Source organism: Haliotis rufescens, unplaced genomic scaffold (genome assembly GCF_023055435.1).
Source record: "Haliotis rufescens isolate VD_foot unplaced genomic scaffold, xgHalRufe1.0.p SCAF_4, whole genome shotgun sequence".
In the NCBI taxonomy this organism is placed as follows: domain Eukaryota; kingdom Metazoa; phylum Mollusca; class Gastropoda; order Lepetellida; family Haliotidae; genus Haliotis; species Haliotis rufescens.
The window spans coordinates 7,727,800-7,745,370 of NW_025964112.1; the positions used below are offsets into that span (position 1 = coordinate 7,727,800).

The 17,571-nt window shown below is 40.2% G+C and overlaps 2 protein-coding genes across 2 annotated transcripts in view; both read left to right on the forward strand.

The window, feature by feature from the left end:
* Positions 1-2,963: 2,963 nt before the first annotated feature.
* LOC125372435 (hyphal wall protein 1-like) lies at positions 2,964-3,488 on the forward strand. Its single transcript, XM_048382462.1, has one exon. The coding sequence runs from the start codon at positions 2,964-2,966 to the stop codon at positions 3,486-3,488; it is 525 nt and encodes a 174-aa protein (XP_048238419.1).
* Positions 3,489-4,234: 746 nt separating this feature from the next.
* LOC124135861 overlaps positions 4,235-17,571 on the forward strand; it is a 141,080-nt gene continuing 127,743 nt past the window's right edge. The window contains exon 1 of the mRNA XM_046501503.2: positions 4,235-4,292. The gene's annotated coding sequence lies outside the window, so the exon portion shown is untranslated. The remainder of the gene's footprint in view (positions 4,293-17,571) is intronic.

The following is a 17,571-nucleotide window of genomic DNA, read 5'->3' on the forward strand; positions in this document are numbered from 1 at the left end:
GACATCCTGAAAGAAATGTTAAAGTAAATATATATTTTGTCGTTTTTTTCTTATATATACTCGTAGTATCACTGAGGTTTCTTACCTGACGACCGAACTGAGTGGAAGGCAATAGCTTGCCTACAGGTAAAGTAAGCTGTCTTTAAAAAGAATGTATTCTTATATTATTATTTGATCCAATTACCACCACACCATCATGGATGGCGAATGAACGTAATGGCGGCGTTTGTCTCGTTTATTACAGATGCTTTCAGACGCCCGGTCCTGGTGTGGAGAAATGGGCATGGCGACGTCACGATGCTATGTTGGCGAATGAGTCCTGGGGATTAGGCAGTGATCGAAATGGCTACCTGCCCTCAAAACAAATAAAGCGATTTTTTTTTTTTCGCAAATTCGATTGTAGAATTCCGACTATATCATGAGCATGTGATTATGAATCACTATCAAATAATAAATGATACCAGGTGTTCGCGAAAAGGTGAGCGTATCCTGCCCCACCGGTGGCATCCGTCACAAACACACGCAAAGGCAAGTCAACTGTTCACCTGAAAAAAACCACATGGGACATATGGTACAAGACAAAATAGGGAATTGCATCGGGCATCATTGCCAGTGACTTCTAAATGGGGCAAGTAACACAGTCCATAAAGCTGGCTCGACTGTTTAGTTGAAAACTGTAGTCAGTAATTGTCTTTACTACCCTTTTGTGTACATAAAAAGGCTTATCCAATCCAGTATAGCTACATCTGATATCTACTCTACTGCATAAACATTGCCTCCTACCTGTATATATACTTGTCAACCGTACTCTGTACATCACTTGCTTGATAACGGTTTAAGAACCTACACCGAAACGACGCTCTTAATTGTAATAAAAAAAGTTGTTCATCCATAAATCCTATTCCTTATGTAATCAGTACATATGTATATCTACGAATAATTTAATCAGTTAAGATCGCATTTAATGTCAATGTCTGTTGTCATTTTGTTTTCGTTTCGAAGTTTATCGAAAGTGTTTAGGGCTAGTAAAATATGACGACGGCTTGCAAGATTTGTTTCAGTGGTCTCTGATTTTTGTGTTAACAAGCCCTCCCGGCCAGTGAACTTTGGAAACTGACTCATTTATAGAGAGATTTGTCACGATTTCTCTCGCTATAACGAGTCATATATAGCTGGCTATAAGGAGTCATAGCTGGAGTATTATGCTTAAACGGTGTTGCCAAATATCACATTTTCACAATGCAGTGGTTGATGGTTGATGAAATTTCTAATTTCTAGGGATACGAATTCGTTTGGGTTACGAATTTACATAAACCTGGTATTTGCTACTAAAGGTGTAAAATACGATTTGAAGTGGGAAGGGGGATGGGAGGTGTCGAGATATTGTTCAGGATCACTGCTTCGAAACACGCATTTTTGTCTCTGACGTTGAGGTGCCGAACAGTTAAAAACATTGTTCCCTGGACATGTTTGATGCCCTGAAACGATGTGCTGAGACACAAAGGAAAATAATTCCAAACAGTTTTAGTTTTGTCAGGATACTCGATGGGTGAAAGATGGTACTTGGCAAGAACAACAACATATCCTCTATATATCAGTAGCAAACCAGTGACTGAAAACACGAGCAACATCCCACGTCACAGTGGTGCGTTTTAACCTGACCCGCCAATCCTCCCAATCAACCAGACGACAGAACCTGACCACCAAATCAACCAGACGACAGAAACTGACCATCCAATCCTCCCAATCAAACAGGCGACAGAACCTGACAACCCAATCCTCCCAATGAACCAGATTGAACCTGGCCACCCAATGAACCAGGCGACCGAACCTGACCACCCCAATGAACCAGGCGACAGAAACCGACCACCCGATCCTCCCAATGAACCAGGCGACAGAACCTGACCACCCGATCCTCCCAATGAACTAGGCGACAGAACCTGACCACCCGATCCTCCCAATGAACCGGTCGACAGAAACTGACCACCCAATCCTCCCAATGAAGCAGATTGAACCTGGCCACCCAATGAACCAGGCGACAGAACCTGACCACCCGACCCCCCCAATGAACCAGGCGACAGAAACTGACCACCCGATCCTCCCAATGAACTAGGCGACAGAACCTGACCACCCGATCCTCCCAATGAACCGGACGACAGAAACTGACCACCCAATCCTCCCAATCAACCAGGCGACTGAACCTGACCATCCGATTCTCCCAATGAACCAGGCGACAGAAACTGACCTCCCAATTCTCCCAATGAACCAGATTAAACCTGGCCGTGCAATGAACCAGGCGACAGAATCTGACTACCCAATCCAATCCTCCCAATCAGCCAGGCGACAGAACCTGACTACCCAATCAACCAGGCGACAGAACCTGACTACCCAATCCGATCCTCCCAATCAGCCAGGCGACAGAACCTGACCACTCAATCCAATCCTCCCAATCAGCCAGGCGACAGAACCTGACTACCCAATCCCACCAGGCGACAGAACCTGACCACCCAATCCCACCAGACGACAGAACCTGACCACCCAATCCCACCAGGCGACAGAACCTGACCACCCAATCCCACCAGACGACAGAACCTGACCACCCAATCCCACCAGGCGACAGAACCTGACCACCCAATCCCACCAGGCGACAGAACCTGACCACCCAATCCCACCAGGCGACAGAAACTGACTACCCAATGCAATCCCCCCAATCAGCCAGGCGACAGAAACTGACTACCCAATCCCACCAGGCGACAGAACCTGACCACCCAATCCCACCAGACGACAGAACCTGACCACCCAATCCCACCAGGCGACAGAACCTGACCACCCAATCCCACCAGACGACAGAACCTGGCTACCAAATCCATTCCCCCCAATCCACCAGACGACAGAACCTGACTACCCAATCCAATCCCCCCCAATCAACCAGGCGACAGAACCTGACATCCAAATCCCACCAGATGACAGAACCTGACCACCCAATCAACCAGGCGACAGAACCTGACCACTCAATTCAATCCCCCCAATCAGCCAGGCGACTGAACCTGACTACCCAATCCCACCAGGCGACAGAACCTGACCACCCAATCCCACCAGACGACAGAACCTGGCTCCCCAATCCATTCCCCCCAATCAACCAGGCGACAGAACCTGACTACCCAATCCAATCCCCCCAATCAACCAGGCGACATAACCTGAATACCCAATCCCACCAGACGACAGAACCTGACCACCCAATCAACCAGGCGACAGAACCTGACCTCCCAATCAACCAGGCGACAGAACCTGACCTCCCAATCAACCAGGCGACAGAACCTGACCACCCAATCCCACTAGGCGACAGAACCTGGCTACCCAATCCAATCCTCCCAATCAGCCAGGCGACAGAACCTGACCTCCCAATCCCACCAGGCGACAGAACCGGACCACCCAATCAACCAGGCGACAGAACCGGACCACCCAATCAACCAGGCGACAGAGCCTGACCACCCAATCAACCAGGCGACAGAACCGGACCACCCAATCAACCAGGCGACAGAACCTGACCACCCAATCCTCCCAATCAACCAGGCGACAGAACCTGACCACCCAATCCTCCCGATCAGCCAGGCGACAGTAGTCTGCGCGTATACAACAAGCATGAACGTCTGGGCCCCTGAGTATCGGAGCTGAGATGTCTTGGCGCTGATACGGTTTTGGCCAGTGTAGACGTGAAAGTGAAAAAGTGATGTGGACATCTTTTTCTTTATGTGTAAATGGACATAAGTTACACCTCTTAAGTGAAAGACAAATGCGCCATCATGTAAGTGAACACATAATTGTAAATGATGTCGCTTTGTGCAGTTTATCTTCCTCAAATATAACTAGATCTTGATCGTTGCAAGTAGAAGCAATGTATTCTGACATATTTGAAATCTGTTTACAACATTTTGTTGTATGTGCTACAAACGGTATAAGGATCTATACCGAACCATCGCCATTGCAGTAAATTAAAGAAGTTGTTATCCATAAATTGTGTCTTATATACGTCTTATATACGCCTATCAAACAATTCCGTGTCTGGGATAGGTTCTGGGATAGTCAAAGCAGCATAATGTTGAACTTGGCGTCACATTAAAATCATTCAAATATACCAGCAAGAGTCTGAGATAGACAGATACACTGGTGTCTCTTTGGTGGTATGGACTGGTTACTGTAATCCGAAGAAATAGTAAGACTGGTTTCAGCCGCCGGAAGTGGTAAGCAAGGAAGCAGCCTGAGCTTTGGCGGTCCATACGAAAAGCGTTATTGTAAGTAAACAATAGATTAAATAGCTTATTCACGTGTAAAATAAAAAATGAATTAATTTAAATGAAACAAGACTACTTCAAATATCTACGAAACATCATCGGTGTTGTTTTAAACAGCTAAACAGATTTACAAGCATGTTCTTGATAAGTTGAACTTGACGTCTGCATGATTAGGCTAATCATTGGAACAAAGAGGTGATCATAAATTGATCAACATGATCAAAACGGACCCAGTGTGACTTTGTAGATACTAACCCGAAGACTATACCATGCTATTGGTGTGACATCTCAACCATTTTTTTTAGCCCCAATATACTGATAAACATTATCGGACATTGTTTATCGACATTGTGAAGCTTTAAAATACAAAAATTATCGGATCTCTCTTATCTTAAAATTGTGTGTCTGTGTGTATCTCCCTAATGTTGTCTGTATTTCTCTTATTTAATTGTTCTTCTCTGCCTCTGTCTGTCTTATGTAGAATTTTTCTCCTCTGTAGAACGTCTCTTCAGCATATTTGGACACAGTTTATGTATTTTTTTTCTCCACACCATGCATTTGTGCATACTGGATGCACCTTTCTGGTTCGTGTATAAGTATTGAAATCCTGATACCTGTACCGTCATGATGCCGTGATAGTACTGATACTTGGCAGAATAATTGCAGCCTTGTACAGTATCCAGAAACCTATTTGATATGTATTGATATATTGACTTTCCAATGACGAACCTAACTGTGGTAACAGGTTTATATGAGTTGTTTTTTTGTATATGACAAAACAACTCCTAAGCATGCATCATAAATCTGATCAAGTTTAGTGTCACTCAGAGATTGATCAAGACCCACACCAAGGCCTATATTCAACCTGCAGCGAATGTCAGTACAAATTCCCGAACTGGAATCAATAATTTCCCAAGTCATATGTTGTTACAGTTAATATGTTATATCACAAACATTATGGCTTTGTAGACATGGGTAGAGGTGTCTTGTATTTCACTTATAACAGGACCACTTAACAGTCTCATTGCTCAGTTCAATTTATTCCACTGAAATTTAAAAACAATTGAAAGCAATGTATAAAGACAATGTTAATATACCTCTAAATTCCAGAAACTAAGAACTTAAGTAAAATCCCAATTTTGAACAAAATAAGAAATTTTATCTTATCCTGACTTATTGCTTATCTCTCTCTCTCTTCCGAAAAGTAGTGGAAATGTCCTGTTCTGTGTTCCCAGAGAACAGGGAAAAACATTTCACCCCAACGCACCCTGTGTCCGAGCAGGTGAACCGTAACCACTTGACCAAGACCAGTAACTTGTCACTCTCTTTTTCATGCCATCTGTGTATTTGTGAAAAAAATGTCGGTTCTCATAATCCAAGCTATCTGTTCAATACATTTTTGTCCCAAAGGGGCCGTATTTTCGAAACCTAGATAACTGTCATCCGCTTTACCAGAGATAATTTGACAATGCTGTTTTCTTGTTAACAAAAATCACATCATGATCACAGCGTTAGAAATTGGCACTTGTCGTGTAGTTCTGGCCAAACTGCCCAATAGTTAAGGCATCACAAGGACTAGTAGAAATTTGCCCTTTTGAAGGGTTTTGCTATATGTTATGATTGTTATCTGAGTATAAGGACTAGTGGACTAAAACTGTTAGTTTCTACCGCTGGATCATTTGCATCATATTTGCCAGATCATTCTTTCTACAAGTTTGGCAAGAGATTGAAATATGATGGTGCAAATCTGATGAATACGGAGGATGTTTAATGAGTTTAAAGCCAGTCATGCACTCTAGCCATTGTAATAACAGACTTGTGCACATTGTCCTGGTGGAATAACACACCTTTAATGATTTTTGTATGATCTTTAGCCTTGATATTGTCACACTGTTGCCTGAGCAGATAAGCATAATATTGACAGACAGACAGGCAGACATTATAATAATGGCCATTCATGGTCTGCCCTGTCGACCAGGATTGCTGTGGAATCCAAGAAAACCAAAGCCATCACCTTGCCAGCTGATGAAACAGACTTGTCCTTTTATGGAGGAGGAGACATTAGATGTTTCCACTGATTTGACTATTTGGTATAGTTTCTAGCTGATAGTGGTGAATCCAAGATTCATCAATGGGTTAAAAACATTAGCTGGGTCTGCTTCATAACGATGTAAATTCTCCCTAGAAAAGATGAATGTGGAGCGTTTCTGATCAGGAGCCAAAAGCCTTTGAACCCAGCATGCTAAAACCTTAGTCATTCCTCATTCATCAGAATGTTCCCAACTCTGTCATGAGATATCCTCCTGTTTTGGCGATGTGATATGATGAGTGATCGATCATTTATAATCATGTTATGTATTTTATGAACATTTTCAACAGTGGTGGTGGTTAAAGGGACTCCTGATCTTGGATCATACTCAAGGCTCTCTGTTCCTCTCTTGACCCCACTGTCCACCTCTTAACAGTGGCAGAGGAAGGAGCATCTACCCCAAAGTTGACAACATGTCTGCATGGATAGCTTTTGGAGTTAGCCCATTCAGTTGGAGATGCTTTATAACAGAGCTGTGGCCAATTTTATTAATTTTTATTAATAGAGAATTCCTAGTCACATTGTGGCCTGCCGAAATTAGCTGTCTGGTTGTGTATTTAGTTCAAACACAGCCTGTAATCATGGAAAGTTTTGTACTTAATACATGCAAACTGTTATGGGTGTACTATACATGTTTTTTTTTTAGGCTCAGAACTTTTCAGCAACGCCTTGTTTTTGATCTTGTTATGTGTATTTGTATGCAATTCAAAAGTATTTGGGTTATGGTGCTTTATTTTGCATATAGTTTATACATATATGCAGCTTGTCTGGAGCCCTGATAAACTGTATCATGATAAGAGTCACAATCAGTGCTTGATGTGTTTTTAAGCACCATCTTCTTCTTTGAACCATGAATACATACGTCTGAAATGCAGTGTAGTTGGACGCATGGCCGCCTTAACATGTTTAAGTCAAAAGTGAGGTTGTGATAACTCAATAAGGTCTAAAGAGCCTACTCCTTGTGAAAGTCCTACCATTGCCTGATATTGAAACAATATCCTATCAAAAGAAGTTCATGGTGATTGTGAGCCAGACCTTTAATTCACATCAGAAAACACCTAATATCGGTGTCTTATGGAAAACAAATGTCAAATGTCTATCACTTATGTTGACCAATATGGTCATTCTAGTCCTTCCTATTATTTTGGGGCAGTAGTTGTCCAAATGTGCCTCTGAACAAAGATTCTTAATGCACATTTGTACTACTAGCGTTAGGCTCTTCAGAAACATTTGAGTAAATCGTCATTTGTTGATTGAACTAACTATATTCATGCTGTTCACATAAGCATGATAAGCCACATGTCATACAACCCCTGGAAAGTAGTTATGATGTTACTTTAATGGATAATTTTCAAGTTAACTTTCATTGGAAACAGACAAATTAGCAAACTGCCAAACTTTTAGTTTTTACCTAGGACTTATAATTTAATGACTTTGAATTAGTTCACAGAACTCCCAGAAAATTAAATTCCTGTTTTTGTTAGCTACACTGAAGACTACAACTAGTACTGGTATAAGGCTGAAAGAAATTTTGTTTATAGATCCGCCTACTTTTAAAATATATGAATACACAAAGCCTTTTAGAAAGTGGTCAAATAAAAAAAATGTTATATTTGTGATAACACTTTCTCAGTAAAGTACAAATTCTAGTACTTTTTTTGGGTAGAGTCCAATCAGGGATTCAAACCCACACTCTCAGAGTGAGGCACACACTCTCATCGCCAGCACATAAGAATGGGACTCAAACGAAAAAAAGTAGAAGAATTTGTACTTTCCTAAGAAAGTGTTTTCCAAATATAACATTTGTAACCTTAAAATGTAGTGGCAAAAAAAGAAAAAGAGTAATTATTGTACTTTGCTGAACGCAAACTTACATGTTCACCATTATAAAAATATGTGCTCACATCATGGAAGAGCTGCGAGACGGGCTTCAGGAAACCTCTTCTTTTATGTTTTTTGACACTTACTGACTATTCTTTTTCACTTGATAATCCATATAAACCAAAAACTGAAAGGAATTAGGCCCAGGCAAGGTTAATAATGTTAAAATATAAACATTTTAAGCATGTTTTGACTGAAAAAGGTGAAATATGAAGGCAGAGAGTTGGTATTGATTACTGGTATCATGGTATGCAATGAACAATAAACACTCAGTTTCAGCTGCCAAAGATGACATATTATTTGTTTTGCTCTGCCAAAACCATAGAAACTGTTGATAAAAAAATTAATGCAAAAATACCTCCATCATACTATCTCGCTGTTGAAACGAATTAAAGAATAAATATATAATATGGTAATATCCAAATCATAATTGTACAATTTGTGCAACATTTGCACTGCATATAAAGTCAGTAGAGCGAATAAGCAAACTAATTTGGCATCTCCAATGGCTGAAAAATCAATATTACCTTCATGATCACAAAGTAGGACAAACTCATTGTCAGCATTTGTCATGAAATGCAAAACATATTACAGCATTAGAAACTAACATTTTTAGTCCACTAGACCTTATAATGATAACATATAGTAAAACCCTTAAAAAGGGCAAATTTCTACTAGACGTTATGATACCTTAACTATTGGGCAGTTTAGCAAGGACTACACGACGAGTGCCAATTTCTAACGCTTGCATAATTACTACTACAGTGTTGACAGTACACATAGGCTGGTTGTAGGAGGCGAATGAATAGATCATCAGGTCGTCAGGCTCCCTGACTTGGTTCATTGCATGTCATTGTATTCCATTTGCCTGGAATGATGCTAATGATGTCAGTGACTGGATTGTCTGGAATATTGTTGAGTAATGTGTTAATATAACGAACCAAATTCCCCAGGGAAGAATGTTTTATACATTTATAACTGGCAATAAAAACTGTCACAAAATCTGATTTATTTAGTGTTTTCTTAACCACGTTAGACAGGCCTCCATGGTCCAGTGGTAAAGTGTCGTCAGCCCGGGGAGCGGAAGGTCCGGGGTTTGATCCCCGGCCGCGTCTTACCAAAAGATGTTAAAAGGTGGTACTTGTTGTTACCCTGCGCTCAGCATTAAGGGGCTAAAACAAGGACTGGTCGGCTCGGTGTCAGTATACTGTGGATGAGTTGGGTATTCATGTCATACATCGGCATGGTATCTCTATGGGCGAGCACTATAAAAGCGGCATCAGCAGCGGTAGATACTAACATTTTTAGTCCTCTAGTCCTTTATAATTACATATAGCAAAACCCTTAAAAAGGGCAAATTTCTACTAGACCTTATGATACCTTAACCAATGGGCAGTTTGGCAAGGACTACAGGACTAGTGCCAATTTCTAACGCTGATAAGTTGGGAGTAGTACAAGCAACCACACACACAGGTACGTGCATGCCTGTCACTATTTAAGAGCCATAATTAACGCGTTAAACCCCATTTCACCTCACCTTAACCATGTTAAGGCACCAGGTTCTTACTGTAACTCCTCCATAATGAATCTAACTGAGCCTTTGATATGATTGGTACTCTAGTACAGGGAATTTGAACCCTGTATCTATATATATGATGTAGGCTAAACATCTCACATCTGAAGGATACAATAAACATAGGGCATTTTCCTTCCTGCAATTTGGTTTGTGCCTAATACTTTCCACGTTCATGTTCATGTGCAAAGTGTCACCAAGTTCATAGGGAACAAAAGCAAAATTATTTCTTTGGATTTGATTAATATAGAAGGTTAATACATATTCCATCTTACTTCAGTGTGAGACACACTTTCCAGTAGAAATCCAGAAATGTTACACAGCAGCATGTGTCTGAAATATGTTGTTGACTAGTCTTGTTGTTGGGTGAGACACACAGGCCAGTCTGACACCAGTAGAAACCAATCAATGTTACACTACAGCAGTATCACAAATATGTTGTTGACTAGTGCTGTGGTTGGGTGAGACACACAGGCCAGATTTTCTAAATGTAATATAATTTTGTAAACTTGCGAGATTGTTGAAGAGCATATGTTCAGCGTGTTTTGGGGAATGGCATCACAGCCTTATTACCATCATTATGCCAGAAATCCAAGCGATATGCAACAATGTTTAATCTAAAAATTGTGAAAAATTGATATTTTTGTTTATGCAGTTTGCAGAATTGGCTATGGAATTTAAAAAAAAATCTTTGCAGCAGAATAGTTAAGTGAATAGTTGAGGTCTGCTGTAAGATATTAGATTTCGTGTAGTCAATGTATTGAAGCATATCCAGACATTAAGTTTAAAATATTAATGCTAATTTTCTTTGTTCAGTACTGTTACATAGGCATGCTGAGAAGCCGACATGTAGGACCTTCACTGGTCACAAAGGTTGCTGTATCGCAGGTAGAACAAATGAGTTTATACATGCTAGACTTTATAACCAAGTGTTGTCAGGGTAATAGCAGAACAATTTCATCTCTGATGGCAAAGCAGCTAGCAGTTGGATTTAATCATGTGAAGGTTTGGTGTTCATTTTGTATTGTCATCACAGTTTCATGTGTAGCAGTGTGATTCAAGTGACATGCATGTCATCATGGCCATGTTTGTGATATTGGTTAAGTCGTCCTTTGTCTCTTGTCTCCCAGAAGCCACACATGATGTAGGGGTGTGGTTAGGTCGTCCTTTGTCTCTTGTCTCCCAGGAGCCACACATGATGTAGGGGTGTGGTTAGGTCGTCCTTTGTCTCTTGTCTCCCAGGAGCCACACATGATGTAGGGGTGTGGTTAGGTCGTCCTATGTCTCTTGTCTCCCAGGAGCCACACATGATGTAGGGGTGTGGTTAGGTCGTCCTTTGTCTCTTGTCTCCCAGGAGCCACACATGATGTAGGGGTGTGGTTAGGTCGTCCTTTGTCTCTTGTCTCCCAGGAGCCACACATGATGTAGAGGTGTGGTTAGGTCGTCCTTTGTCTCTTGTCTCCCAGGAGCCACACATGATGTAGGGGTGTGGTTAGGTTGTCCTTTGTCTCTTGTCTCCCAGGAGCCACACATGATGTAGGGGTGTGGTTAGGTCGTCCTTTGTCTCTTGTCTCCCAGGAGCCACACATGATGTAGGGGTGTGGTTAGGTCGTCCTATGTCTCTTGTCTCCCAGGAGCCACACATGATGTAGGGGTGTGGTTAGGTCGTCCTTTGTCTCTTGTCTCCTAGGAGCCACACATGATGTAGAGGTGTGGTTAGGTCGTCCTTTGTCTCTTGTCTCCTAGGAGCCACACATGATGTAGAGGTGTGGTTAGGTCGTCCTTTGTCTCTTGTCTCCTAGGAGCCACACATGATGTAGAGGTGTGGTTAGGTCATCCTTTGTCTCTTGTCTCCCAGGAGCCACACATGATGTAGAGGTGTGGTTAGGTCGTCCTTTGTCTCTTGTCTCCTAGGAGCCACACATGATGTAGGGGTGTGGTTAGGTCATCCTTTGTCTCTTGTCTCCCAGGAGCCACACATGATGTAGGGGTGTGGTTAGGTCATCCTTTGTCTCTTGTCTCCCAGGAGCCACACATGATGTAGGGGTGTGGTTAGGTCATCCTTTGTCTCTTGTCTCCCAGGAGCCACACATGATGTAGGGATGTGGTTAGGTTGTCCTTTGTCTCTTGTCTCCAAGGAGCCACACATGATGTAGGGGTGTGGTTAGGTCGTCCTTTGTCTCTTGTCTCCCAGGAGCCACACATGATGTGGCATAACTCTAGGTCAGGACATTTATGAGCTCTGAAACATTGTTCTAGCTAGTCCATATAAGTTATAACACTATTTCGAATTGACCAAAGTAATAATCTATTTGACACAATCATAATCCTTACCAAGAACTGATACCAGGAAGAAGTCAGTGTGACCTATTGTCTATGTGTGATGGAGTGGCATTCAGTTATATTATTTTAGGCCTTTTTTGACACATTTGATAAATTGTTTGTTATCAAATACTATATTCGCTATGGCTGGGACAGGTAACTCGGGTATACAGGTTGGTTGGGTCCTGAGTTGGACCCAGGTACCCACATTACTACCCGGACCCAAGGTTAGTCATGTGATATATTGTTTAATGACAAAAACTCACTATAGCTCAGTGGTTACACTTCAAGTCGCATTTCTTTCTGCTGATGCACGTTCCTTTTGACTTGTATATGTTTGAGTAATGATAAAGCTTCAGTCAACTTCAATGTGCATCTGATCTGATCTGATCGTTTGATACATGTATCTAAATAGTTTTTGCCAGGGCTGCGGTCAGACAATTCCCAATCAGACATTGTGTTCCTATCACTTGAGACCTACAGTGGGTACCCGGGTAGGGTCGGGTAATAAGGGGTCGGGTAATAGGGGGTCGGGTACCCAGGTAGTAAATTTGGACTCGTCCCAGCCCTAGTATTTGCTGTATTATCTGTGCTTCCTGACCAACTTGTAGACCATTTTGTGTATAGTGTGTATATAAGACCATGTATAGTCTTCATACATGTTATCACCGACCCCTCCTTAGACGGAACTTTTACAAGACAGTCCATATTTCCTTGCAGTTATTACAGATATTTTACAGATATCAGGAGTACAGAAGGGGTATACAATTACCAAGTCACAGCTTTGACCCATTTCAAGAAGGGTTGAGGACTTTGTTAAATTTGCCTTGATTCAATGGTTTATTGACAGGTTGAATGCTACAATGGGTTTAGTACTTGTGATATAACAGCATTATTGACTGTCCTCCACAGACATCTCTGAACCAGCAAAACAGTCGTCAGGGAGTTGGAACGTGACACTAGAATCAGCGACATGTGCAGGTTGAACAGATGTTCATTGATCGTATCTGTACTGATACTTTACGTCAATAGCTGGGACTGATGATGCATAGATATGGCCATAGTAATCCCATTCTAACATATCACCTGCGTATATTTCACTTTTGGAGTTATCGTTGCTATTTTGAAGTGTCACAGATTGTAACTGTATATTTTGTTGTGATATGGTGTCCCTTGATAATATTGTAATGATAGGATACATGAAAACTGTACATTTTAGTGAATGAGTGAGTATGTTATTGGGGGACACCAGAAAGGGGCTTCACACATTGTACCAATTTGGGGAATCAAACCCAGCTTTTCGTGTGACGAGCCAACACATAAACCACTAGGTTATAGGGCTGGCAATTAAGATTGATAATCAGAATTATCGTCAATGGGAAGAAATATTAACAATTATTGATATGAAAATTGTGTCATCGATAATATCTTACATAAACTATTGTGATGAAATAAAGTTTATATTTACCGAAACAGACTTGTCATTGTCAATAATGGCAATTGCTGAAATGGAAAGTAATTGTTTTGTTATATTTCAAATGTCCACAAAGTAATCCTTGCATAAACGTGCCATCACTCACCGGTGGAGTGAAATATGTTGATTTCTATCGGAATTTTTCTTGAGTATTTGCGCAAAGTTACTTCTTTGATATAATTGATCAATATTTAGTTGACGATTATCGATTTCTGATCTGTATCGATAGCCAGCCCTACTAGGTTACCCCACCACCTCCTACATTTGATATGTTAGGAGACATATTTTATCATTCAAAGAGAATGAAAAGACACCCAACCAAAACACAGTAGATGGGAGTTACTTAATGAAACTGTGCCTTGAGACTTTAGAAATTACAAAGTTTCAATCAATTTTCATGCAAATTTATGTCCCCTCTATATGCATGTGTATCATTGCACAATACCTGCACAGAGCACCAGTATTGTGATTCATGGGACATTTGGTTTCTCGTAGTACTCCTTGTCACAGAGAATTGAGGTGGCCTTTGACACTAGCAATTGTAGCATAATAGTTTGATGCCCAGATGGATTAATCTGCATCTGTGAATAACAAAATTTTGGCATCATTAATTGAAATAATTTAAAATGAATTGAAACAATTTAGAATTATATAGAAGTTACCATATTTTAACTTCTGTGGATATTTATCCTACTGATCACATCAATAATACCTAATAAATTACTTTTGTGACATCTGATCTTGCAATCTGTTATTATGGACATGATAAATTTTTGATTGGCATTTTAGAAGTTGGTGAGTAAGTAAGAAAACGTACAACTTTATGGATAACAACTTCTAGTTTATTGCATATAGCAGTGTTTCGATGTAGATTCTTTCATCGCATCAAGTTGGGCTATTGCATATAGAGACGTAAACTCCAGCTTGATAATGGTGTCATAATCTACATCGAAATATCGCTATATGCAGTACCCCAGTTTGATAACAGTGAAAGAATCTACATCGAAACGTCGCTATATGCAATAAACTAGAAGTTGTTATCCATATAGCTGAATCCTAAACCGTTAAACATTGTACATTTTCTTAAAATAAACCATGTACTAAATAACCTTCCTCCTTGCCTGGGATGCCTGGAGGTAAGGCCTCCTTTCACAACAAGCCTAATGTCTCTGGTAATATGAAATATGAATATTATTCCTCATTCTAAGCTCATCTGATGTAAGTTGTGGCCTGCCTGCTTGTCTGTCATCCATCGTGCATTGTAAACATCATCTTCTGCATAACCTGTGAAGCTTAAACTTCCCTTGCTTGTTCCAACCAATGATGACACCCTAATTTGTTCAAGAGGTTCAGATTCCAGTTTCAATAAATGCTGCCATATATATTTTTTTCTTAACCTTTAGCCTGCTGAATTGTTTTCACACTTCTTACCCCTGCCTGCTGGATTAATTTTAGCATGAGGAGCTCTAAAGAGGGTTGGTGATTTCAAGCAGTCGGTGCTTCATAAGAGAAGGGCCAATTGAAGAAATAATTTGCACATTTGTTCCCGATAGAAAACTACACATTACTATCTAAAAATATCCTGATGTTTTCAATCATACCAAGGTTAAGACCAAAGCGAACACAAAATTTGTAAATTTATGTTTAAGTTTTTATCAACAAAATAATAAACATTGGTAAGTTAATTAAAGAAAGCACTATTATAAACATGATAACAATGTATTTTTGTTGCAGAATGACAAGTATTGTCGAAATGTAGTTACTAGTTTCATCTTTATCAACTAGTCCTCATTTTTTAGGATATGTTTGTTGTATAACGCTGCTCTCATCAATATTCCAGCTATATGATGGCAGTCTGTAAATAATCGAGTCTGGACCAGACAGTCCAATGATTGACATCATGAGCATCCATCCACACCATTGGGATACGATGACATGCATCAACCATGTCAGCAAGCCTGACCACCCAATTCCATTAGTCGCCTCTTACAACAAGCATGAGTTGCTGAATACCTATTCTAACCTGAATCTTCATGGGAATCATTTTCAGGAAGAAAGTATTTGGATGTCAACAGGGCTGGCTATCAATTAGATCTTAGAGATCAATAAGCTAAATATTGGAGAAGTAACTTTAAGCAAATATGTAAAAGCTCAGAGACGAACAACATATTTCATGTCACTGTAAGATATTATCAATGATACAATTTGGATATTGATAATCCTTAATATTTCTTCCCATCAACGGTAATTCTGATTATCAATCTTTTTAACCAGTTCTAGCTGACAGCAACTTTTGTTAATTTGATCATTTTAAACATTTGACTACATTTCCAGGTGTGCTACATCACCAATAAAAAGTGACATTTTTAGTCCACAAGCCCTTTTAATGACAACATATACTATAGCAAACCCTTAAACATGAAAAGTGTTTACTAGTTCCTATGATACCTGAACACTTGGGCAGATTGGCAAGTGACATGGAACTCACATGTACAGTGACAACACCATCAGGACATTTCATGATTTTATCAGTTTTTGATAGGACAATCTCTGTGCAATCACAAAATTTGAAACAAACCTTTTGTATGACAGTTAGTTATTGTCCTAGAACATGAACCTATCTAAAACCCTGATGTATTTTTATTCAATGCAACTGCATGTGCAACAAATCCGCTAACACAGAATTCTTGCTTCTGTTCCCAAAACAGCGCACATTGATTGTCAATTATATTTCAACAACTAGTTGTAGCTGAGCTGGTCTGTCATAATAAAAGGAATTATTTCAGCAACAGAATGAAACCTCCTGCAGAATGTTCATTATAAACAAGTTAAATAGAGACATGCATCAGAGTGTGAGTAAGCCTATCCAGAGCAGAGAAATGGTTCTGAAGCACATGGCTGTTACCACAGCCATATTGAAACTGGCATTTTTTATTTAATGTGAGTGAGTTTACATTGACACTGTTTCTGTAATATTACGGTGTGTAAGCTTCATTTGGGTGGATGGAGGTCATAGCTGTTTACCACTTTGGTGACATCCACACACCTGAGTATGTGATAATATTCATAACAAACCTGGGAATCAAACCCAGGATCAGTGGATGCATGCAATAGGATGCAACTCACTACAAGGAATTGAGACGCCTCAGATGACTAGGTCAGCAGTGCCCCTTTACTGTTTTTGGTTGAAATTTAGTGTATAATTCCCAAGATAGTATTTCCAAACATGCAAAAGATATGCTTTCACAATTCCAATTAGTAGCATGTTTGTCCATTTCTCAGTTATTTGAATTATTCATGTCAAAGAAAGTGGAAATGCTGCTCTTGCAAGTGCCCTGTGTATCTTGCTTCACAATAAAGCTTCAGTTAAGGTTAGTTTGTCTCTGGTCCTCCACATGTCAGTTGTTGTTGCAGAACTTGGTAGACTGTCTTTGAAGGGTTGTAAAATGCCCACCAAGAAGCCAACACTGTCCACATCTGCTCTTAGTGTACTGCAGTGGCAGTGGCAGATTCAGGGAACTTGACCAGCTCTGCCTTGTGTAGGCTAACGTATGGTCTATGAAATCTTTCATAATACACTACATTTCTCATCTCTAAATTATTTTTTTTCCTGATGCCTATTTCATAGATGAATAATGCCAACTAGACTTGCGTTTATTATGATCTAAATTGGTTTTGTTTTCATAAAATAAATATATTCCACAGTCATGGTGCAAGACTATGCCTACAGGCTTGTCAGTAACAGTTTGTTCTGTCATGTAAAGGCATCAGGAGTCAATCGTTTGGCCAGACTGACATACCGTAATCACCGTGATTAGTGCTCTGTGCTCTTAGAACATTAGCAAAGGACTATGAGATAATTTGTTTTTAGAGATTGAGTAGTGAACAAAATTAGTTGAACCTTCTATGAAACTAAGATGTTTTTGATAATAGTTATTAG